Source organism: Micromesistius poutassou (genome assembly GCF_964030765.1).
Source record: "Micromesistius poutassou genome assembly, chromosome: 15".
NCBI classification, from domain to species: Eukaryota; Metazoa; Chordata; class Actinopteri; order Gadiformes; family Gadidae; genus Micromesistius; species Micromesistius poutassou.
Window position 1 is genome coordinate 4,180,095 of NC_140285.1, and position 26,601 is coordinate 4,206,695.

Consider the following 26,601-nt stretch of genomic DNA (forward strand, 5'->3'; position numbering starts at 1 on the left):
TGTGTACGTATGGTTGCGTGTATGTGTACGTATGGTTGCGTGTATGTGTACGTATGTTTGCGTGTGTGTGTGCGTGTCCCCCTCGTACCCAGTAGCTTGACGTCCCCGACGGCGTAGGCGGAGGCGGCGCGGGGCTTGTTGGTGACCAGGGCCAGCTCTCCGAAGTAGTGACCCCGGGTGCAGCGAGCGATCTCCACCTCCATGTTGTCTGCATGGTCTGCCTTGGTCTGGGGGGGCGGGGGTGAGACAGAGTAGATGGGGAGAAGAAAAGGGGGAGAGAGGGGAGAGAGATAGAGCGTAGAGGGGAGAGGAAGGGGGGGGGGGGGAGAGACAGAGTAGATGGGAAGAAGAAAAGGGGGAGAGAGGGGAGAGAGATAGAGCGTAGAGGGGAGAAGAAAGGGGGGGGGAGAGAGGGGAGAGAGACAGAGTAGAGGGGAGAAGAAAAGGGAGAGAGAGATAGAGCGTAGAGGGGAGAAGAAAGGGGGGGGAGAGAGAGGGGAGAGAGACAGAGTAGAGGGGAGAAGAAAAGGGAGAGAGAGATAGAGCGTAGAGGGGAGAAGAAAGGGGGGGGAGAGAGAGGGGAGAGAGACAGAGTAGAGGGGAGAAGAAAAGGGGGGGAGAGAGGGGAGAGAGACAGAGTAGAGGGGAGGAGAAAGGGGGGAGAGAGAATAAAGGGGGGGGGGAGAGCGAGATGGGAGAAAAAGGACAGGGGAGAGAGAGAAAGCAGAGAGGAGGGAGCAGGGAGAAAGGTTTGTACTTAATGTCGGCTCATTTCAATTTGCCAAATGACCTCCCTTGGCACCAATTTTAGCCAGTTGCAGGAATCTTTATCGGCTTTTCCAAGGATTGGCTCCTGCAGTTTGGGTCTAGCATTTAGACACACGGAGAGCCCCAAACACCCAGCCTAATGTTTATTACAACCAGCGGCGTTACCTTTGAACCGCGTCTCTCACCTTCTATCTTATACTGCCCTTTGAAACACTATTACATCCCCAGAATTAGCAGAGACTTTCCGTGGGAAACACGTGGGACATCCAAAAAATGCTGAAAGGCAAAGAAGGAAGGAAGAGGATGGCGAAGAAGGGTACGACTTACTTTGCTCTTCATCATGATCTTGACTGCTCCTGACTCGACGATATAGAAGCAATCTGCCTTGTCTCCCTGCAACCCGGGATCAGAACAGATTGTTACCCACAGATGTCCGATCACACTCCATCGATTCTATCCAACATGTCACACCAAGCACCACATCATGTACAGATTACGCACATCGTATTCACATCACATCACTTCATATGAGGCACGTCGTAACAATTGAATTATACCACAAATAACATTGATCTGATGATATAATCAGATGATAATCAGATGATATAAACAAAATCCGGTTGTATCAAAATAGAGGTGAATGTTTCTGACCTGCATGATGATCCTCTCTGAGTCTGTGAACGCCTTCATGCCTAATACGTCCACGATCTTCATCCGCTCCGACAACTAGAGACCACAGAAAGACAGACAGAGAGACAAGAGAGACAGACAGGGAGACGACACAGAGACAGATGGAGTGACGACAGAGACACAGATTGAAAGACGATCGAGAAACAGATAGAGAGACAAATAACGACAGAGAGACGGAGCAAAAGAGCATGAGTTTCACTGAAGAGAAATCTTTTTCTTATTGTTTTTCGCTACCACCATGTCCAAGTTTAAATTTTTATTTTGTATTCAATCAGGAGCTGATGTTATGCGGATTAAGAGGGAGAGACATCTCCGAGGATAAACCTGCCCCCCTCGCTCACCTCCAGGCTCTTCAGTAGGGGCACAGACTCGATGAAGGCCTCGTACATCCTCCTCTTCTTCGCATTGTTCTTCACTATGAGTCTGCGGAACGTGGCACGGTCCTGGAGTCAGCACACGGGGAGGGAGAGAGTGGGAGAGAGTGAGAGAGAGAGAGAGAGAGAGAGATCTTTAATTTCCAGATTTATTGCAACGAAGAGGATACAACAGGAGAGCAGGATGAAGATGGCTTCCGTTTGCCTGATTCAATGTCTTCATTTAATTTAATGAATCTCTCGGAGCATCACCTTACAACAGCATCACCTTAACAACTACTAAGTAGTGCATTTACTTTTATCCTAATAAGAAAATAAAAGCTTATTTCATTTATTTCAACCCGAGTTTGACCGGTTCCTCCCCCTCGCCACAAGGAGGAGCTCTTACAGCACACAGGCGACGGTACAAGACACCTCATTCAAAGAAGAGGACCCAATTCTTGGAAAGATCCTCAATCAAAACGGCACTATATCACTTTTCAGACGCCAAGAAACCCAATGAAATCCACATTGCCTTCGCTAGCGCCGACAACACAAACACCTTTAACACAATGCTCCCGATTCCAACAGCGCACGTTGTTCTACATATGGAGTGTAAACTTTTACATAAAATAATCGTATATATAAAACCGGATCTCACCAGTCCCCAGAGCGCCCCCTCCTCAGTCGCCACGATGGTAGCGGCCCGTGGGGTGTTGTACATGAGCGCCAGCTCCCCGAAGCTCCCCTTGTTGTTGTACTGGCCCACACACACGTCCTTCACCACGATGTCGTACACACCCCTGCGCCCGGAGACAGAGGGAGTGGGGGGGGGGGGGAGACAGACGGGGACGGTTCATTCTCCATGCCAATAAAGCGCTTTTTGAATTGAATTGAGGAAGGGAGATGGCCAGGCAGAGAGATGGAATAGAGAGAGACACACAGAGAGATAGATGGGAGAGAGAGCGGCGATGGGAGAGAGAGAGACAGAGAGAGAAAGGGGAGAGAGAGAGAGAGAGACAGAGAGAGAGCGAGCTGGAGAGACAGAGACAGAGCCAGAGACCGAGAGACATAGAGAGAGCGAGAGGAGAGACTCAGAGAGAGAGAGACTGCCTGAGGGAAAGGGGCGAGGGAATACACAAGATTTAGATGGTAAATCATGTGATCCAGTGAAAGAGCTCATCAGGTCTTCTTCTTGCTGCTCCGGCCTGGCTAGGGATATTTGGCCCATCGATCAGTTTTAACGACCCTGTAGTGCATCTGGAGCACACAGACATGCGTATGTGCGCTCGCAGTGCACCAGCATATGCTTGTGTGTGCAACGTGTGTGCAGAGTGATTAAGTAAGGAGGCTTCATAGCCGTCTTTATCTCTGGCTCCTAACTCACAATTGAATAAACAAGCCTGTTTGCAGACAGTGTTGTCAGAGCAGTTCACCTAGAACACTGCAATCAGCCTCACAATAATACATAGACTGGTACTGAATCACACATTCATCACGTGTGTAGCTGTGTGTGGGTGTGTGTGAGCAGCAGTGTTTGTTTTTCATGTGTGTCGATGTGTCCCTCCCCCCTCCAAGGATTTACCTGGGGCTCGGTGACACAATACAGTGTGGTAGACAGATTAACTGGTCATTTGTATGGCTGTCTGCGCCGTGATTGGCCGAGACAGGGCTCTAAGTCCCCCGGGTGACCAGCTATGACCCCCCCGGGGATGTTCGGGATTAGAGTGAGAGATGATCGGGGCTGTGGACTGACAGGGGAGACCCGGCTAAGCCTGGCGCGAGTGATACACGCACACACACACGAGTACTATAGGGATGATTGCAGTGTGGACTCCAGCACGATGGAGGAGATCACACTGTGGGAGCTGCTGCTGGTTTCCAGCAGACGTCGAGCCTCCCGGCTGACGTCTCCACAGCCCCGCCAGAGTCCAGAGGAGGAGCACTGAGCTCCCGTAAATACCAGTCTGCACACCTGCCTCACATTACTGTCGGAGAGAGGGGAAAGAGAGGGAGGGTGACGAGGGACTACTTAAGTGGGTGCGAGAGTTGAGTGAGCAGATGAGAGACGAGCAGCGAGTGTGTGAGCTTCTGATTGAGTCGGTGAGTGAGTGAGCGAGCAAGCGAACGAGTGTTTTATGCATGGTGTCTCGTGGCCGTGTTCAGCCAGGCACCCACACCACCCCGATGCTTACACTACCAGCCTGCCACCTATGTGTGCTGTGTTGCTGGTCCACCTCCCTCTCTCTCCCACCGCCCTCACACCCCTCTCCCCCGGCCTCCATCACACCGCGCGTACTCCGTCTCCCCCAGTCTACAATTCCCCTCTTCTCTCCTACAAGCGCCTCTCACCTCCTTTCTCTCCTGTCCACCTCTCTCTCCCTCCCTTCTTCTCTCCCCCCCGCCTTCCCTTTATCCTCCTTCTCTCCCTCTGCCCCTGCAACTCCTCTACATCTCCCTCTCTCCTTTTCCCTCCACTCTCAACACCCTCCACCTCACCCTCTCCTACTCCCTCCCTCCCTCCCTCGGTCTCCCCGCCCCTCCCCTCCCCACAGGCGCGGCAGGGGGAAGCCCGGGAACAGAGTGTGACGGTGGAGAGGCTGAGCCGCTTCCAAAGGTCATCGGCTGTCGCCTGTAACCGGGAACACGCCGCTCCAGAGCTATCCCCACACACACGCGCACACACACATGCACACACACACACACACACACACAGTGTGTGGTGCTTTACATGAAGGTTGGAGCAGAGCAGCCTGTTCCTGATGTTACCAGTCATCCTTGACCATCGCAGGAGCCAGTGGAGAGACTGGCCCTGAGCGCTTGTGAAAACACAGTCGACCGCGCCTGATGACGTACATACCAGAGTCCACGGAACACTTAAAACTGCTTGGATACTCAAAACGTCGAAGCAGGGCTGGATGCTAGGGAGGTAAATACCAGGCTGTAAAAATAAATAATCACGACTTGACGATAAAACGCCCTCTGTATCCCGAAGGGATAGGGTTGTTCTGATGGTTGTTGCTGATGTTGTTTTGCGCGGGTCAGTAAAATGGCGCTGCGTCGGGTGAGCCAGCGTCAACAGGAAGGTCCGCTGGGCGGGACGGCATGGGTCTAGTCAGTGGGTCCACAGGAAGCAGACCGAGCTGACCTTTCACTGAGACTGTTCAACCCCCCCCACGCCGCAGAACCGACCCCGCTGGCCAGAGCGGGTCACCGGTTCATAATCCTATTCGCACAACCGTTTGAACCGTGCGGGCCGTTATCAGTGTGTGTACTCTGTGGTTAATGTATATTCCACGTGCTGTGTGCTCATCATGTGTTCATAAGATGGAAATGTGGGCCATCGACATGCTTGGATGAAAAACAAGAAAGAGCGCATGTATGGGCTAACTCTAACTAACTTTAAACTCCATGTGGTCTACTCCATCCTTGTTTAAAGATGAGATTTTTGTAGTTCTTTGCATGTTCCTATTGAACATTTTTGTAATACTCCTTTTCATTCTTCTTACCATTAGCATATTTCTTACACCTCCCACCCCGTCCAAACACAATCGCTGTGAGTACCTTTGGATGAAATGCTCCACGACCAAACAGTGATGCAGCATCTCTGTGGCTCGTCATCTGTCCCAAACCCCAACAAAAACGACCTTCCCTGGATCATTTGAGTCACAGACGACCCCCGCGCGGAAGGCCGAAAAATCTGCCTTATATACTGTATACCACCCCTTTAAACCCCCGCTAGCCATTCCCCCTCCACAGCTAGCTGGCTGGCCAGCTGGGGCGGTGTGCTGCAGACAGGCCTGGTGCTGTCTTCAGGCGCCCGGTGGCTGATTATAAGACCGATCACGGGGTGGATGGGAGAGGGGACGGGCATTCCAGACTAGTCTCCCAGCCAGGTGTGGCTCCGGCCCGTCCGCGACCCCGTCTGAGGATCATCTGGACCCGAGAGCCACCGGAGGAGGCTGACCGGAGGGGTTCACCGTGAGCCCCCGGGCCCACATGCGGTACGTTGGTTTTTACACGGTTGGGGACGCCGGCTAGGAGGTGTTCAGTGTGTGCGGACGGTTTTAGAGCGCTGGCCAGTGGCCAGTGTGATGTAACGTGGTTTTGGCAAGCCCCGCCCACCTGTTTTTACCAAGATGAACAGTCAAACAAAAACACACAAAACGTGTGAAAGGGTGAGACAGACCGACATACAGGGTTAGATAGACGGTGTGTGTACCTCTCTATGACGTAGAAGTTGTCTCCGTCGTCTCCCTGGTCGATGACGTGGTCTTTTGCCTGGACCACCAGCTCAAACATGGCGTCCAGGACCTGTGAGAATTGCTCCTGCAGACCAAGAGAGAGAGACATCATATTAGCACATAGAGCTGGACTGGCTGGGAAGCAGAGAGAGAGAGAGAGGGAGAGAGGAGAGAGAGAGAGAGAGAAAAAAAACCTGGTCTAGTGTCTTGAACAGCAGGATGTCTTTGCAGGCCTCCTGCAGTCGACAGCGCTGCACGTCTGTTTTAGGATGAACCACTCTGGGCTCTGTGTCTTCCTCATCTTCATCTGGGTTGAACGCCTCCGCACAAACTGCAGGAAAACACACACCGCAGGGTTATCACACACACACACACACACACACACACACACACACACACACACACACACACACACAGGGTTAACACACACACACACAGCAGGGTGAACAAACACTGTTGGAACACACATGCAGCAGGGTTAACACACACTGTTGGAAGACGAAGACACACACACACACACACACACACACACACACACAATTTGATGGCATAATTTGTTGTTCTACTTGAAAGATTAGGTTATGGTCCAATATCAATATTTTCTCAGCAGATGATTGATATTGGGTCCAAAAGCCGTCATGTTTATAGTCTCTTCATAACTCCCAGCCCTGGTAGACATCACGCAGGCACACACACACACACACACACACACACACACACACACACACACACACACACACACACACACACACACACACACACACACACACACACACACACACACACACACACACACACACACGAGGACATCCTACCCTTTTAAAACACTCACGCCCACACACATTCAACCGGACAAACACACAGACAGACTGGTCTCTGTGAGCAAACAAACCGAGAACCGCAGTCCTAGCACAATGAAATGTTTTGAACACAATGGACCGGCCTAAAATACTAAATTAACAATAATGACAAGGTCGTTCCAAATGGTAAACGCTGCAACAATCTCCACCCATTTCCCCTCGTCCAATTACCGCAGGGACATTGAAAATAGGCAGACACGTGTATGTCTGACACACACACAGTCACGTGCGCACCGGTTGCACACACACACAGAGACACACACACAAAAAAGCAATTTCAAACTGTAAAGACTTTGGGTAGCCCTTTCTTTAAATGAGTGTACTGTTACAATGTAATAAGTTCTGTGCACAAAGCAATGTTGGTCTAGCTTTTCAGTGGATCTGTACTTCCTTCTTTCTTGTATTAGATTAGCGAGCGGGATGCTTCCCCTTTAAGGGGGGGGGGGGATACACAACCTGTACCACCAGGAGGAAATTATAACACCCCAGTTTCCACTGTGAAAGGGATTTTTCCTCACTGGATAACCGCCTGTGCGTGTGTGTGTGTGTGTGTGTGTGTGTCTGCGGTGTGAGTGTGTGTGTGTTTGTTTTCACATGCATCGAAGGTTGAGCTTTCCATGCTTGCCGGAGACTATGTCAATTCATCAAACTAATCAGCTATTTGCTCGTTATCAGCAATGTTTCGGATCAAGGTGAAGCTAATTGCTAACTAAACATAAATGTATGTCCCACACACACGCACATGTACACACACACACACACACACGCACACACACTTGGTTGCTGAGTGAAGTTTGTGTCACATGGAGCCTGTACTGTCCAGTCACATGGAGCACATGGGAGTGTGGCTCTAACTATGGTTGTAGTGTAGGGTCCCTTCCGGCTGTACGATAGCACAGAGCTGAGCGATACGAGCACTTGTATTCAAAGTCAACTCAAATCAACACGGTAACTAATCACTTTGAGAGGAGATTAGATGTTTGGATGTTTTTTGTATTTGTGCCGTCATTGCAGTCATAAAATTCACTCCGCAACGTCTAAATGACCTTGTTGTTTTGCTGTCTCTGTGCGCGCGCACGCACACGCGCGCGCGCAAGCACACACGGCCCTGTCCATCAGGATCACAACTGTAGTATAGCTGTACTATTTTAAATATACTTTAGTAAGCGTATGTGTCACTCTATAAACTCTGCCCTGTATATACTATACACACCAAGATCTACTCTAGACTGTTGACTGTTGTGTACAAGCAGCATTCATAACATACTATGTACTGCAACAGACACCTTTGGGACTACTAAAGAACTACATAGAAGTGTGTATAATGTCTGTGTGGCCAGAAAGTTGAACAGTAACACAAATACTGCCCAGGAACCAATCATATCGCAGTGCTGGTGACGTTCGCAATTAATTATGTAAACAGTAGACACAGCGTGAGAAAACTACACAGAACACACACACACACACACACACACACACACACACACACACACACACACACACACACACACACACACACACACACACACACACAGCTTTCATTGCCTTTAAATGTATGATGTCATTAAACCGAGAGGAGCCTGTTTATGTTTAAGTTTATGGCGGATAACGCCTAAAACATTCATGTTTTGTCTGTAACAGGCAGACCACCATTCACTAAGGAGCATTTAACATGCACAACAGTGATCCCCACACACACTGATGTAAGCTGCGGCTGAACCACTTAAGCTGTGATGTATGTAATGACGCCCCGGTGTGGATTACTTGTGTGACGTCAAATACATACACACTCACACACTCTCTCTCTCTCTGAGGAACCAAACACACACATTCACACTCTCTCTCTCTCTCTCAGGATCCACACACACACACACACAACCCACACGCCTTACCTGACACTCTCCTGTGGAATCTGCTGGGTGGAGGAGCTGCAGAGAGGGAGAGAGAAGGAGAGAAGGAGAAATTATCTTCAGAGCTTATTTAATAACATCATGACATCATTGAATGATTGCATGACTCTCCGATTGCATGCCCTTAAAGTCCTAATTAATGATGGCCTGTGGTATAGGGTTGCTTACTCAGGATATACTGTAGAGTGATAGATATATATATATACAGTATATGTGCTGCCAAACAAATAAATAACACCTCATGACACAATTAAAGGAATGAGACGGGAACACTGAACCAAACCAGTCTGAGAGACAGACCGATAGTCGGAGATGAATACAATGATACAGAAGCAAAATGGTTGGAGGGGGATCTACAGATCACAGAGGTTGACGGTTGACAGTGCAGCTATGCGGTTCAGCTCTGCGTCTAGTTCAGCTATAGACACGTGGGCATGAACCACAATGACCCCGGGCCTCGCAGACGCACACACGAAACGCGCGCACACTCCGCCTCCCACACACAAGACCGCTAGAAAGGACAGGACGGGTGTAATCGTCTGCGTCTCTCTCGGCGCCAACGTCCCTGCTGATGAAATAACCAAAGAAGCCACAATGTTTACTTATCCAGTGTTATTACCATCAGTCGGCGGCAGACAGACGCACACAAGCAGCGTCAGAGGGCCAACACTGCTCTCACACAACAACAAAGCAAGTAGAAACAAAACTGCCACTTTGTTTGGCGGAGCACGTTCGAAACCAACCGTTGCACGTGTATCACAACATTTACATTCACGTTGACTCGGGACATTAACGTTTCCCTGCACATGTGCAGTACCGTACGAAGACGGAAAGTAGGTCCTGCTGCTGTTGGGCGCTACAGAAAACACCTGTAGAACAACAGGAGCAAACCGCCCCGTCACCCTTGTTGTCCGCTTCACCGGAGGATGTAGTCCTTTAACCGCCAATGTAATCATTTCTAATGACTTTATTTATTTCTAATGTATTTATTTGCCTACAAGCAGGGCGGTAAACAGCTCGCATGGAGACCCAGAGATGCGAGACAGGGGCGTAACGCTGCTCCTTTATTAGAGCAAAGAGCCGGCCGGGGCCCCAGGCGGGGGATGCATTATTAACCTTAGAGACGAGCCAAAGACCTTCCCTGCACGCCTACAGCTTCCTGCTGCCGTCTGCCGTCTCACACAAACACACACCTTCTGACAGCCACTTCCACCTGCTTTACTGAGGCATCTCCTGCAGAAAGAGAGAGCTCAGATGCCCATAGGCCAATATATATTCCAACATGTAGTTTATTATATATTCCAATATGTAGGCCAATATATATATTCCAATATGTAATCCAACATAATCTAATTCAATATATAGTCAAATATAATATGCAATATATTGTCCTATTATCATATAATCCAATATGCTATCCAATATAAAATAAATTATGTAGTCCAATATCTAATCCAATATATTTAACAATTATTCACCAAAGGCGAAGTGAAAAGTTTCACTTTTCACGGAGCCTGAGGTGAATAATTGTTTTAGTATATAATACACGTGAACACTCCAAAAATAAACAAGATAACACTTTTTGCCAGGATTTATTTGTTTTTATTAGCGGTTTATTTGTCTTTATTAGTGTGACCAGACGACCGTTACGTGATATTGGGCAATATCCCGAGTTTGAGATCTCAACTGTGGGATATTGCCCAATATCCCGAGATAGTGAACCAATCAAATTGCGCATTCTTAAGAGGTTCACGTGCAGCATATACTAATGTCCAATATACCCCGGACCATCAATGACGTCATCAATTCATTTAACATCCCGGCCGTCATATCCTAGTGTGTGGCAGCGTTTTGTGGCCTCTGAACTCCATTCACACGTCTGCTTTGTGTGTCGCAGATACAACAGCGCTGGTGGTGGTTGCAACGCCGCACAGAGCCTCGCGGACTCGCGACTCGAGTCGCGGCGTGTCAAACTTCTAAGAGGTGAACGCAGACTTGGCCTAGTCTCCAGCGTGCACCTCCAAGCACGGAGTGGCATTCCCGACGGCAACCATGCAGAACACCTGTGCACCGTATGTCGTTTCACTCTGCTCCTGACTCCAGCAATAGACCATAGTGCATTCAAGAGAAAACTATGTACAATATTTATTGCACACTGTTGTCGGAAACATATTAGGTAAAGAGGAAACAATAATATACAGTATTCTATTATCCATTATCATATTGTTTAGTTACTATTCCATGGACATTGTCCAAAGATAATTCATGTTTGGTGTATATAAATATATATCATCAAAGTTTGTGTCGAGTTGCGCCAGGAAAACTTGAGTAGATGTATATATAGACACGTGTGTGTGTGTGGTGTCGAGTCCTCTGTGTGTGTGTGTGTGTCCATTGTGACTATTACTCTGCTGTCAGAGTCTATTAGAAAGGCACTGTTAGTACAGAAACCCAAGGAACTTCACACACACACACACACACACACACACACACACACACACACACACACACACACACACACACACACACACACACACACACACACACACACACACACACACACACACACACACACACACACACACACACAGTGTGTGTGGTGCCGAGTCCCGCAGCACGCTCCTAGTGAACAGACATTTACACGGCCGCTGTACACCTCCAGAGCACTAGGGGCCCACTTCAACATCAGAGCGCCACACACAGGCCTGCCACCCCTTGGGCTGCGCTTGATGCGCTGTCAAGACATTCCTCCTCGAGATAGCGTGAGCATTTGGGGAGCTAGAAACTCCCGGGAAAAAAATTGCCTTCAAGGCCGGCCGTTTTTTTTTTTCATACGGATCGGCCAGTCTCGTCGGCCCGTCTCAAACCAATGTTGAAGCACATTGTTCTTCTCCTCTCACACCACACCTTGTACATCGCCTCAGTGCTCGTCTGTATGTAGGTCAAGTGTCAAGTCCAGGCTCGAGCAGACTGAAGACAAGAATGATTTTGGATGACAGCCAGTACAGCCAGTACGTAATCTTGAAAGATACAAAAAGATAACAAAACGTCTGGTAACTTTGGCTCATCGGGTTATCAGGCCAGAAACCTGGGGGACAAGTCTGTTCGACACGGATACCTCGCCAACACCAAAAAAACTCATTTTTCAGTGTATGCTGATGCATCCCAGCTAGTTTTTGAAGGGATTGTAGCTTTTACACCCCGTGCCGGATTGGAATCCATGGCCAACGGATAAGGGGCGGGTCTTCAAGGGCTAGCGTTGCTCCACAATGTCCAAGTGCATAGATACTGTATGCGAGTACATCTGCACCCTGGTATCAATGCAACCTCAAACTGTAGTGTTTTCACTTCGCACTGATTTTTTTCCCTGGTCTCTCTCTCTCTCTCTTTTTCTCTCCATCCTCCTCACACTCTCTCGCCCGCTCGTTCTCTCAGCGCAACACTCCCTCGGTCGTTGTAGCACGCTCTCGCCCCGTCTCGTTTTCTGCCATTGTTCCCTGTGTGGCTGACACTCCACCCCCACCTCTCTCGCTCCCTCATCTCCCTCATCCTTTTTAATATACACCTCGCCCCCTCAGCAGTCTCCCGGGACCAACCCTTCATCCCTCGCTCATCTTCCTCCTCACCTCGCCTCGCGCCCACCCCCCCCATCCCCCCACCCACACCTGCCTCTGTCTGCTGAACCTTGACTACACCCGGGCCATTAAGGAAACAATTGGATAACACGTTTCATTTCAATATCTCTGTACGGATGATTTCAATGTCGTTTGGTTTAAAGTGCGAAAGGTAACGTTTAATTGCAATTATCCAACTTTAATTTCTTACAGACGGCGTAGCCATCGCTCAGCTATAAGCAAGTTAAATGTGCTGTGAGGATATGGGTTTTCTCGTTAAGGGCGCCTGTCTCTGTAGGAGCCAATTAAGATTTTAGAACTGTGTTCTAAAAACTGTGTTCTCCCTGTGTCCTTTTTGACCAATCAGGGCCTCTTTTTCAACTGACTGGTTTGGGGAATCCACCTGCCTGTCAATCACAGGTGCCTGAAATGCAACACTTCTCAATGACGGTGAAATGTAGAGAGGGAGGGGACGGTTTGATTTGATTGTTTCATTTCCAAATATCAATCCCTTCTACTCTTCTCGGCTCTCTCTCTCTCTTTATGACTCTCAAAGTACGGCACCTCTAAATAGGTGAGGGGGGTGCCCTAACCACGACACTAGACCACAGCCCTATAGTCCTTTACCCTCCCCTCTATATTGGTGATCACTCCCCTGTTCTCCGCACTGTGAAAACTCACTTCCTCCCTCCACATCTTTTCACCTGCTTCTGCTTCTTGTTTTCTGTACTGCTGGTCCGAAAGCGTAACAATGGCCTCTATGGCACCTATGCTCTGTGGTTAAACCCAACAGATACATACATTAAATGGAGCCTACTTATTTCCTGCACTTGAAACTGGGTTACGAATGCACTTTAACGCAGCCCAAAAGCCCCCACAACCCATCAGCGGTTCACCCCTGGCAACCGCATCACGAGTGGTCTGGAGACGCTGTTTTGTACCACCTCATCAATATGCATTCTAAAGGCGTGTTACCATGCAAACGCCGGGGGGGGGTGGGGGGGGGCGGCGGCGTCTACAGAGCACGACTCCCATTCGGGCAGGCGGAAATCAGTTCACTGTCCATTAATGCATGCAGCCCATGCACTTAATAATAACCCTTTATGACCACGTGAATACAGGGCTACAAGGTGATCGGGCTGTGAGACCGTAGCCACAATGTAAACTGTGGACGCAACAGGTTACTCTCCATAGAGAACAGTTGCACTAAGAGGACACAGCGGTTCAGATGTAATGTTGAATGGACCAGGAGGCAGGAGGTAGGGGAGGAGGTGGAGGAGAAGGACGCCATTCACTCACAGGGTGAGCATCAGATCAAACGCACCGCCGTCTTTCAGGACGTAGCCACGCCCCAACAGCTTGACACGGGCCCTGGATGGACTGTTACCAGGTAACCAGCCGTATCCAGGTGACCAGGTGGAATCGGATTCAAAGAAGTCAGGACGGGGAAGCAACGGGACGCCAATAGATTAGCCGGCCAGCGCAAACGGCCATCAGGGTGAAATGATTGAATAACTTTCAATCATTGTCATAGTCATATGTCATTTACAAACCTTTAGTTAATGTTAATCATTAACTCAACATTAAATAACAAGCCTTTAGTTAAGGAGGAAGTAATAAAAAAAAAAAGATTTTAGATGCATAATATTAAGTGCTGTGTGAAAGGGCGCCTATTTTACCACCAGGAGAGGTGTTGATAAGCCATCAAAAGCCATGTCAAATCGACCCTTTAGTGACATCACAGGTAGTAGTAGTTCTCTGATGATAGCTCAGTCTAACAGTTGGTACAGTCCACTGGATAGGCTGCGAGAATAACTCATAACTGCAAATGTATATCCATGTTATATTTATGATCAGTTCATCATTAACTACAGGCTTATGAATGACTTATGACTAGGGCCGCTGCTGATGCCACTTTTTTTTTTTTTTTTTTTCATCAAATGAAACAATGATGATAACAAATGTTACAAGTCCCAATTTAACAAAAAAAGGAACATTTATTGAACTGTGTCTGTAAATCATGCCGGGGGGGAAAAAATAATAATAAAAAAGAACGGCGGAAAAAAACGGCCGATGCCAATTCACGTTAAAAAAAAAACGCAAATATAGGCAGATAATATCGGCCATCCGATATATCGGTCAATCACTACTTATGACTGAGTGTTACTCCAGTGTGTCCCCTCCATCGGTGATGAGGCTCCATGCAGGCTCGGGGTCACCGTGACATTCCCTCACTTGTCAAGCCAACCGCAGAGAACACAAGACAGCAGAGAACAAATGTCGGAATGGTGCACACACACACACACACACACACCGTCCACGCACGCATCCACAAGTGTGTGTGAATTTGACGTGCTTGTGTGTGCGCTTCTGCACGTGGGCACGCACACCTTGGTGCGAAGCGCTCTCCCCGCCCTCGTCACGTGTGGAGGACATCTAGCGTGTGCTTCGGCGGTTGCCTTGGCAACTGAAAACGAGGAAGACCTTATTGCCATAACAACGCCACCCCCACTCCCCCCTTAACCAGCCCCTAGCCTCTGCTACCCGCTCATCTCACCAGCTTGTAACAAGTGCCCCAGCCCCACCGACACCACCCCCACCATCACCAGGGCCATCCTTTTCCATACACCCACTCACTGCCACAAGGGCTTGCAGAGAAATACACACAGCGAGAGCGAGAGAGAGAGAGAGAGAGAGAGAGAGAGAGAGAGAGAGAGAGAGAGAGAGAGAGAGAGAGAGAGAGAGACGCCTGTTGGAAGATGGAATATGGGTAACTGGAAGTCAAGTGAAGCGACCCTCTCATCCAAACCCCTGCGGGAGAGAGAGAGAAAGGGGGAAAACAGGGTGGGCGAGAGGCTCCGTAACGATGAAACAAGAGGAAAAGAGAATCAGATAGTAAAATAGTGACATTCAGAAAGAAAGCGCGCGACAGAGAAAGAGCAACCCAACCGTCCTTGTGTCGAGTTTCAATTGATTTCTCTTCATCCGGGTGTGTGCGCGTGCGTGCGCGCGTGCATGTGTGTGTGTCCTGTCAATACACCAGCAATTAGTGCATGGGAGGAAAGACACAATGAAAAAAAACAAAGAGTGCAATGATAACAACATCGATACAAAGCACAAGCGGCCTCCGACGCCGCTTCAACCTTTGTAATAGCATTACAATGGGGAGCTGTGGGAGCTCAATGGCTACATTAACCTTGCTTGGGCGCTGCTCTTGTCCTTTAATAAACACAAAACCTAGCACCACTCACAGCTCTCCCTCCATCTCCCGCACCAGGCGGCAGAGACAGAACAACCAAACACTGGCGGATTCATTTAGCCTCAAGCCCGGCAGACGTCCAGGCCTCCGGTCTCAATCTGGCAGCAGCAGGCAGGCAGTAGAGAGCGAGGAAATTAATATCGGCATTCTGTGGGATTTTTTCACGTTGGGAGTTTCAACGCTGTCAATAAATGGTGTTAATGTTTCTTTTTACACCCCATAAATGAACACTTAGTGTTGGTGTCATGTTGCGCCATCCGGCGTCGAGTTGTGGACCAACGTTGACGTGGCGATAAATCTAGTCTCTTTCTTTCAATCCAATGGATTTGGCGGCGCTTCCTGTTTATGTAAAGCAAATGAGGTGTTCTGTTAGTAATACGACTTCTCCGTCCGTCTCCCTGCGTCGTATTTAAATAAGCCGCAGTGGCTCTGTGGTACGGCTGGTGAAAGTGAACTCTTGATTAAAAAACGGTACACTCCCGTTAGTCATAGATCACTCAGCCGTGTGGCGTGTGTCCCTCCGTCTGTGTCTCCGTGATTAATCTTTAAAAGCTGGTTCCTAACTCGTATTCCTCTTATTTCAGCTGGGAAGAAGTCTGATCATCTAGAGTGTGCCACATCCAAACAACACAAGACCATGCAGCTCGGATTACTTTTGTGGCGTTTTCATCGTTTTGCGGATGAAACACAAACACAGCAGAGTCGTTCTCTTTGTGTACTTTTCTCCTCATCTCAGCCGCACTTCCCGCTATTCTCCTCCTCTTCGTCGTCGTCGTCTCAAGGCATCTAGTCCATTCCCATCACCTTGATGGCGTCGAACTATGAGTTGGCGGAACGTAACTGGTGGCTTACTGCACTTCCAACCGCAGGGACTTCCACGACACAATGCACTCTTGATGCACTACAGAGGCCCCTAAGGAGAGGTTGGGAAAGTGGACGGGTTCAATGGTAGACCACCCTGTTCCCGCCGGCCGGCCGGCCGGCCCCCCCCACACCGCCCACATCATGTGTTTACACCGCCGGCTACTGGGAGTCGCTCCCCCCCTGCACCTCCCTTTCCTGCGTGCACACACACGTCCGTGCAAATTATTTACATGTCCTCCGACGCCGTCAATAAACATTGGGATAGTGGGATGTTAAACGCTCTGTAAATTAAACACGGTGGCTTGTTTCGGAGTCGTCCTTTACAGCGGCGTGTGTGTGTTGTTTGGTCGCCTGGGACCCGACGGGGCCGGACCCCTCGTCCAGCGACGCGCTCCGGGTTTATGGGTCTGCAGCAGTAGTGTTGTTTAGCGTGGGATAGAGTGCAGACCACCACAGCAATAAAAAGCAGCCTGTACACACTGCACTGCTGCAGCACTAAACGCTGGGCATGCAACAGAACACCAGGCTCTGTGTGTATATGCTTTAAGGGACTGGTGTCATTTTATAGATGAATATAATAAAAGACAAATATAATAAAGTATATGTGCCAGTCTCTGCCTACTTAAGTTGTCAACCATATGTCATCACATTAGAAGCATAGAATGCTGGGCTAGTAAATTTTTTTATTATGTCACCTTACTGTGTATTGTCATGACATTTTGCGTTGAACCTTGACGCTGGTTTCATTAATGTTGCTGCTTTAACAGACAAAGTGTTATCCTATCCTATGAATGTCATTTTAAAAGATGATGAATGCCCAAACGTGTAATTTTGTCACCAGTTGCTGTGTCTAAACCAGGCCAATGTCAAAGCAGGAAAAAGCTGAATAGAGAGAGAGAGAAAAGGCCTATGTGTTCAGTTCTGGTGATTTCACGCTGGTGCCTGGGATTAGGCTGCTGGGTGTCATATGAGAGTCAGCTGGAGAAATGAATGAATGAACGAATGACTCAAACAGTCTCTTCGCATCACAGCCTTGCATCAATGTTTCGCTGTGCCGGGGAGCAGGGAGGGGAGTGTGCCTCATGCAGCACAATAAAAGACTCATTCAACTATTCAGCAAAGTACATCATGTTTTTTCACCCCTGTTATATAACAATCCACTCTAACCCAAATAGCATTCTCCCTGTACAGCTGAATATATGACAATGGCGTTTGACTCCCAATCCAAAAGGTACTGGGTTCGATCCCCAAGGCCCAGTCTTCCTTTAGGCGTCCTTGAGAGAGAGGCCTTTCTGACCCGGTCTGCTCCTTGAGGACCGGTGCATGTTCACCTCGGTCACTTTTGAATAAAGGCGTCACGGTAAGCCGCTTTTGAAAGAGGAATGTGCATGAATACAAAGTGGTATAGTTAACAGACGGAGGCTACTAATATTCCTTGCTTCTTTGGTCCCCACACAGAGCCTGATACTGGCGGTGTTGTCACTTATGCCCAATCAAATCCGGAAGAATCTAAAGAGCACGCAGGGATCATGTGGAAAGAGTGCATGTAACTCAGCTCTAGTCTAGAGAGGGATCATATGGGGAGAGGAAGACTGATTGTTTTGCTTACAGCCATTTTACGAGAGTGCACAAGTTTACACAAGTTTAGATTACATTGGCGTGTTGCCTTCCCCGCAAGCATGGAGAAGGGGAACATGCAGAAGGCCATACTGTTGCCACTTGCCACCCAGACACACCATTGTTCTGACGCAGGAGGTTGAAACCTACCGGTTTCAACTTTCTCTGTAGCAGGCCTCTGTTGCGTTAGTGAAACAACAGGGTTTCTTTCAGCTAATGAAACAGTCTCTCCATCTTTTACAATCAGTCACACAACATTTTGGTCAAAGCAACAACTCTCTCCCTCCACCCCCAAGGCCTCTATAGACTCTCTCCCACCTCCATGCCAAGAATACAATCTCTTCAGTCAAATCCCTCCCCACCCCCCCTCCCACTGTCATCAAGTTCATTCTCACCCCCCATCCGGCATGATAATTCTTATGGCTCTCTCTATTTTCTGTCTATCTGTCCCTCGTTCTGCTCTGTAATCCACCATGTATCTCTCTCTCTCTCCCTCTCTTTCACCCTCCCTTGATCACATTCTCCGGCAGACTTAAGTCCTTAAAAGGAAGCGGCCCGGTCCAGTTTAGAGCCGGGCTCCGTTTAACTCGTTCGTAACATCACAGGGCCCTGAGCCGGTGCTGGTTAACTCCTTCCTACCGGCGCTGGTTAACTCTGGTTAACTCCTTCCTACCGGCGCTGGTTATCTCTCTTTAACTCCTTCCTACCTGCCCTGCGTCAGGCTGGTTAACTCCTTCCTACCTGCCCTGTGTCAGGCTGGTTAACTGGTTCCCTCACTAACTTGTCTTTGTATATTCATACATTTTCGTCTGTATAGAATACATGCATTTTACAGTTTGTCTCCTTGTGGTATTGTTCATACACAAAAAGTTGGATTGAAAATTGAAATTATATTTGAATTCAACTTTTTATTCAATTTTATCACACCTTAAATGACCAACATGCATTAATATGACATATATACGCATATATTCTGGTATACATTTTACATTAGTTAAAAGTCACAATTATCAATAAGTCAAAAATGTAACTGATCTAAAGCACGTTTTGTTTTACATCCCTCCGCCATCTACCATTGTTAGTTTTGAAAATACTTCTCCAAATGCCACCAGGTATTGTTCCACCCCTATCATGTGCAGAGAGTGATGTGGCAATAGTGTGTCAGGAGCGTGTGCTTCACTGAGCAGCAGACGATAAGCAGGCCTTGGGGGGGGGGGGGCACCTGTTCCAACTCAACAAGAGAGAGAGATACAGAGATAGCGAGAGAGCAACAGAGAGAGAGATACAGAGAGATACAGAGAGAGAGACAGAGATACAGAGAGAGAGAGATACAGAAAGAGAGAGAGAAATACAGAAAGAGAGAGAGATACAGAAAGAGAGATACAGAGAGAGAGAGAGAGCGAAAGAGCGAGCAAGAGAGCGAGAGAGAGAGAGGAAGAGAGAGAGAGAGGGAGGAAGAGAGAGGGCGAAAAAAGAGAGACAGAGAGAGAGACAGGGAGAGGACAGAGACAGAGAGAGAGAAAGCCGAAAGCAAACCACAACAAGCCAGACCATACTGCTCCTCAAGACACCCTGACATTCTGACAGACATTTCAAACAGTCCTCTATTCTATTGACTGAGCACGAGTGAGTTTGAGGAGTGTTGCCAATGCAGCCACACACACACACAAACACACGCACGCACAAACACACGCACACACATGCCATTAGTGAGCAGACGTCAATGGGGGAAAATGAAAGGGTTGAAGGTGTGGACGCATCACCGCGGGCCGCGTGAACGCCACGCCCCCCCCCGCGGGGATAGACACTGGGGCTTGTAACCATAGTCATATCGTCAGTAATCATCAACATTTTATGAGCTAGGTACTACTTAACCCAGCGGCGCTGACGCACGAGCGACACTCTTTCAGGGTCAGCCCGGCACACCAATTGTTGCTTATCTCTTCAACGGCCTGACCGCGGCTCAGATACTTCCTGCGCAGGTGCTGGCTTCTGAGAGAGCTTACGAAAGGAGACGCAGGCAGGGGGGGGGGGGCCCCTCCCGAAGTTGTATGACTTCCCGGGGTGGGGAAGTCATACAACGTCCCCCCCGTCCCCCGTCCCCCTTGGTGATGTGAAACAGTTCGCCGTTCACATGATCAAGTACAACAGAGTTGTGGCGGAACTAAAGGCTCTGTGGCAATGAGGAATTCACCTGGCACCCTGGGCGGGTGAGAGCGCTATCAGTTTGAACCGGCCTGACCGATAGCGTCGCCGCTGCTGTCGTCATGTTGTTGGCTAACAAAGATCTGAATCATCCCGGAGGAGCACTAAAACGATAGGAAGTTTAGTGGTCACAAGACGTGACACTGGTGTGCTCTGTGAAAGGATTGATCCGGAACACAACGTGACACGATGAATACAGTCACGCAGGGAATAGCGTGTGTGTGCGTGTGCGTGTGTGTGTGTCATATGCAAACGAAAAGAGCTAAACATTACAAAAGACACATAGACACTAGGTCTAACTATACCGGATTCTCAACATGCACTTTGATTTGAATTCAACTTACTGTGCATCGACATATTTTACATGAGCACAATTTAATCCCTGCAACATGTGCACAACCACTCAACCATCAATTCTGATTAGATAAACGAGCCAACTCAGTGAGCCGAGAGGAAAACATCGCACTTCATACCGCAGTGGTTTCACCATCTACATTTTACATTGGGTAAATGCCCATACGAGAGACAGAGAGAGGAGAGGAACTAGTTGTAGCCTGGAATGTACCAGTGCAAGGCCAGGGGTTAATAAATAGGAAAGCATTTGCCTTGATTATAATGACAGTGGATGACGTAGACTCATCACAAGTTAAAGAATGAGTCAACTATAGAAGAATAGTCAATGTCGTCAAGTAATAGCATGTTTATTTTTGGTAACACCGTTTCGGTGACTATCAAAATAGTCATTAGTTCCAGATAACCGTAAATGCGTAGTGTTATTAAGGTGTTCTGGTGTATGCTTTATTTGCAAAATTATAGACTAGATCAACATAATCACTGTTTGCTGCTCTAGCCACAACAGAACTGGAATTATCAATGGAGGAACATAGCATAGCACCTGTATAATGTGACAGAACAGAATGTCAACAGGAGGATTTCTATGGTCTGGTATCAAGCTTATATATGATTTGTCTAAGGACGGGGTTGCTAGGAGCATTTGGCAGGGAGCCCCTTGAAATACTCAAACTGGAACAAGGACCAGTATATCAAATCAGGCTACAGTTCTTTTAATGCAATAGAGGAGAACCAGGCCATTCCCCAAATAATCCACCACGGGTGAAGAAGACCGGTTAGTTTAAGTAACCAGACCCCAGAGACTACTACAATACATAATGGAATCACTTTCAGACATTAACCTACTGGATGTGGAGCTGACCCTGAAACAAACAAAGCCTTTAACAAACTGACTGGAACCCAAAAATGTGGGCCCAATTTTGTCTCGCCTCCATCGTGACAGTGGCCACGATTTATTTATTTGTCTATTTCAAATGTTGGTTCCCAGGGAAGGGGAAAAAAACGCTGCAGAATCCATTGGCTACCAACGGAACGACAGAAGGCTTAGCCGCGGAACACAGTAGCTACTAGTCCTCCAGAGAGGGCCTGCGTGCAGCGAAATGTTCACTAGCGGAAAGGCATTAGCCGGCAGCCCGCGGGGGGAAAAAAGCTACGCTCTCTCATCAAACCACTGGGGTGTAACATAAACAAGTTCAATCTGGCCTCCTCCTTTGTGACCATTTACAGTCACAAAAGAACTCCCAAACCTCAACATTCTCATGCTACCGGTGTGAAAAACAAGCACGTTAGCTGGCTCGTCTCTACAAAACACGCCTGCATCAGGATGGCACCTGAAACCATCAAGACCGATGGTGTTCTCAGCTTCGCCTAATTACCTTTAGCTGACAATTAGTGCTAAAACCCAAACTCAAATAGAGCTTGAATCCCCTGCAGAGTGTAAATAAGGCAAACTAGACGCATTTCCGTCTTCTCAATGTCTGTACCGGCATAGCAACAAGCAGGCAGACTGGGAAGTGCCCTGCATCTAAATCCAGCCGTGGATTCAGGGGCTGACAAGGCCTTGTGCTCCCTTGCTCCACTTTCTGTTTTTATTGCCCTCTCTATTTTCAATGGTGTTGCTTTAGCTAGCGTGTGAGGCTAGCCTTCGATGGGACACACGATACAAGAGTGCAACAAAAGAGTATCAAAGCAGTTAAAACAAATAAACTTGTGTTGGAACACAGCGATGCAGCCGTGCAGTGGTATCATGCTATGATCAAAGACATATGTGTGGGGTGGGAGGGGCCAGGAGAGGGGACCCAATGGGAGCAGAAGGGAGTGTGGAGGGGAGGACAGAGGAGTGGTGAACTCTTTGTGACCCTGTGCTTTTCCTTATCTGGGTCCTGATTAGAAGAGGTCGCCGCCCATCACACTATACCCCAGCTGCGATTCGCCGGGAGGAGTTAAAAGGCCGACAGCGTCAGACAGCCCGTGCCGTCTCCATGGTGACCGTGACCACACACAAGGTTGGGGGCAAGCCTAACCAATCACATGCAGACTCAGAAATGGCTATTGAAAAGGTGAAAACGGCATTTCAGCAACATTAAAAACACGGTATCCCACATTACGTTTTAATAAAGTCTCTATATAATACATTATAAAATGTTCACATTGTTAATGTCTAAATTACTTTACAGGGAAAAATGTTTAGCAGTTTTAAACTGGATAGAGAACCCCCAGTGTTCAGAATCAACATATAATATCCAGAACTATTTAAAATCAATAAAACATCGGATGGGTTTTAAACCTTCAGAAGGGTTGCAAAAATTCTGCATTTGAATGATGTACCGGTACTTCACACAAACTAGCATAGCGGTCCAGAATGCTTTCTAGTCCACTTCCTTTGATAGGGCCACATTTCTGACAGCCCCACCATGAGGAATCTATTAATTGAGCAACGCAACGGCCATTTCAGACGTGTTACCTCACAAACATTCCAGAACTCAAGCACTGCTGGCCCCAGACCTAGGGCCAGAGACCCACCGAGCACAGAGGGCCCCTGGAGGAGCTGAATCTGGGACCGCAGACCCTGCAGAGGGCTCCTAGGAGCCATCGCCGGGTCAACCTGCTGAACTCTAATTGGTTCAGACTAGGGGTGTACGGTATAAACGGTATAGAAAAAACACCAGTGTGAATTTGCGCTACGGTATGGATTTTGACCATACCGTGAGAGCGGTGTGACCGTAAGTAACGTAAATACAGTAACGTAAATTATTTTTCATGTGAAAAGTAAAGTTACGCGAAACTACTGAAAATATGGTAACGAAACGTAGTTCCTTTTTCAATTCGGCGCAACGTTACTTTTCCCAGGGACCGATTTGATAGTGATACTGCCTTCTCAGGCAGTATGCTATTGCACAAGCACGCAGGCGTGTAGCCACTCTCATTCACCGTACGAGACAGACGCTGGTAGCGTGAAGCTGTCTCTGCATCTCAGACATCGCTTCCACAGGCATTTTCCAAAGCCAGTGCTTACGACAAAAAAGCCAGCAGTGGAACGAGATAATCAAAACACTCGATCCCAGGTACGCGTTACCTGTCCGCACACACTTCAGCCAATTTGAGATGCCAAAACTATACGGCAAGGTCCTCGACCAAATGGAGAAAGAAATCCATACTATCCATACTGGAAGTAACAAAAAAAAAAAAGAAAAGATTTAGCATTTTTTTCTATTGCAGTTTTGCTCAATAAATGTTCTTAAAATACTTCTTCTATACAAAAATAGCTGCCTAACCAGTATTTTACCCCTTCAGAAGCATTTATATCGAAAATAGAATATAAAATTAACATACCGTGATATAATATCGTACCGTCTATGCCTCAAATCATACTGTGATATAAATTTCAGTCCATACCGTACAGCCCTAGTTCAGACCGTATTGGTGTAACAGATAAATCCTGACGCGCGGTCACGATTCTCTAGGCAGGGCCCTGAGTTGGACAGGAAGCCCGGGCAGAATGCTTGGCCAGTGTGTTCGTGAGTGTGTCACCTGTGGATGGCGTCGCCAATGCTCCACCCTAAAAGTGGTGTTATGCGTGTTATTGATTATTGTGCATGCAGGAAACATTTTGGCGGTTGATTGATTAAAAGCCCAACAGGTATGAGACTAGTTGTAGTCCCAGTCCCACTGGGAGATTAGTTAGGGGTCTCACAGACGGGTTGGTGTGACAGCTGCTTCAACTGGCAGCCCACACGTCATGGTAAGGCCAGCAAATAATACGAGGGACAGTGTCCTGAACTGTATAAAACATAATCAAATATAATATTGAAAAGGGGACCGTATGAAACATAATCAAATGTCAATATTGAAAAGGGGTCTTAAATCACCTGTAGGTCCTGCATTTGGATATGTGTTGGATGTGGAAAAAGAATGACGAATGGACATCTTCCATTCTGCTTTTCCTCATGGTTAACACCATCCCCTCCCCCCTTTTTTTCTTCTTCTCTTGATTCAACTCCCTTGCCTCCCTCCCGTTTTCTCTCCCCCTCCCACTCCCTCCCTCCCTCACTCTGCCCTGTAAGCTTCTCGAATAACCCCTTCCCTCTCTGTCTCTGGCCCTCCCTCGCTCTAATCCAGCCGTCCTAATGAGATTGGACCTGTACACAGGCTCTGATGCAGCACGCAGTCAAACGGCCGGGCTGGAGGGGACAGGACGGCTGATGGATGGGTACTGACAGACCAACGGGGCTGCCTGTCAATATTTCACAATGAGACGAGATTGAAATGTCTTAAAATAAAAAAACGAAAATGGACCGGCAGATCACCAGTGGGTGACATTCAGAGGCTGCATGCCGCGTATGTTCAGGACTTTTCTTATCCATTATTTACTGACGCCCCCTTAGTGAGAGAAATAGTCGGCGTTGTCCCACTTTGCAACCCCTATGCGGATGACCAGCACGGACAACCCGGTACAAGCCAAGGACCGGGTAGAAATAATCCACTATATCAACCCCCATAATATTTCACAAGGGCCACACACTTTCGACTCTCATTCACAGGGGTTAACAAGCTACAGCTTGGTTAAAAACTGGGAAATATCTGGAGAAACCGACTAGCCATGGCCCGTACACCGCACACAACAATTATCAAATGTAAATTCACATGTGCAAACCGCTGCACCGAATTACCGATAGTCGGCCACCCGACGACAACCCTCAGTCGGCAATCTCTTTAAAATACCAAGTTTACGATCCAAAATCCCAGCGGGAGGACAAGGCGTGCGTGGTCACAGGCCCAATCCAACCCTCCTTCAGCTGGAGGTCAGCAGGACTGGATTAGCTCGACCGACGGGTGACATAATAAGCAAGTTTACCAATTGGGTTTAGAATGGCTATGGATAGAAAACAGGTGTGGGTGGGGATGGGGGTGGGGGGGGGTGATGGAGAAGGTTGCGGTAGGTCAGAAAGAGCAGCACGGAAGAGAAGAGCCATTGAAGACCCAGAGAGGAGGTACTATTTACAATAGTGATCCAGCAGACCCTTTGATCCAAAGTGGATTCGGGTCAATTTAGATAATGTGCAGTCCCTGAAGGAGCAGGTGGGGTTAAAGGGCTGATTATGGTCCCACTTCACGCAACGCAAGGGTATTACGGACCCCTTACGTCCTTGCAGACCCTCCTTGAGTCCACCGCAAGAGCCTGACGTGCGTCTCCCAAAAATTGTAATCTTCCGACACAGGGGCTGTGATTGGTCCGCTCACTAAAACCGGACTCTGCGTCGACTGCGTCAAATGTGTTTATGTCATTGTGTTGCGTGAACGTGGGACCATAATCAGCCCTTTGGGTGTCAGGCTACAGGTGGGAATCGAACACTGTGCATTTCAGTGACACTGTCCTGTAGAGCTGGGCGATTAACCGATTTTTTATCATAATTTGAATTTATGGTTTAGGACAGGGGTATTCAATTAAAATTCAAAGAGGTCCAGTTACTAAAATTTCCTCCCAGCAAAGGTCCGAATCTTATGTTGTCACTCGAAATAGTGTACCCTGATGTAAATAATCATTTATTGTCAAACTTATTGTCAAGTGTTTTCAAAGTAATATACTTTTATCAATAACAGACAACAGAGACTGAATTTCTCCTGAATAAAATATATTTCAAGTAGCCTAAAAACATTCTGAATCTTTCTCAAGTGGCATTAAACCCAACAGGTCCTCACACATCTCTTTCTTCTCTTTGTGAAGAAATCTCACATACACCAAAAGCTGAGCATTATCCGTTACATCTGTGGACTCAATGTATAAGGATAAGCATACTGCGTTCTGAACAGCTGCATCAAGCTGTGCCAGTAGGCTACATCCTCTGCTAATAGTTCAGATTTTCTG

General features: G+C 48.0%; 1 protein-coding gene across 3 annotated transcripts in view; it reads right to left on the bottom strand.

Annotated features, from left to right (window-relative positions):
- The window catches only part of prkar2aa (protein kinase, cAMP-dependent, regulatory, type II, alpha A), a 40,498-nt gene that overhangs the window by 1,594 nt on the left and 12,303 nt on the right, over positions 1-26,601 (bottom strand). For all 3 annotated transcript variants that reach the window (XM_084479988.1, XM_084479986.1, XM_084479987.1), the window contains 8 exons: positions 8,808-8,843; positions 6,250-6,386; positions 6,034-6,140; positions 2,473-2,614; positions 1,800-1,901; positions 1,420-1,494; positions 1,096-1,161; positions 89-227 (listed from right to left, as the gene is read on the bottom strand). In XM_084479988.1, coding sequence (XP_084336114.1) covers positions 89-227; positions 1,096-1,161; positions 1,420-1,494; positions 1,800-1,901; positions 2,473-2,614; positions 6,034-6,140; positions 6,250-6,386; positions 8,808-8,843 — 804 coding nt within the window. The remainder of the gene's footprint in view (positions 1-88; positions 228-1,095; positions 1,162-1,419; positions 1,495-1,799; positions 1,902-2,472; positions 2,615-6,033; positions 6,141-6,249; positions 6,387-8,807; positions 8,844-26,601) is intronic.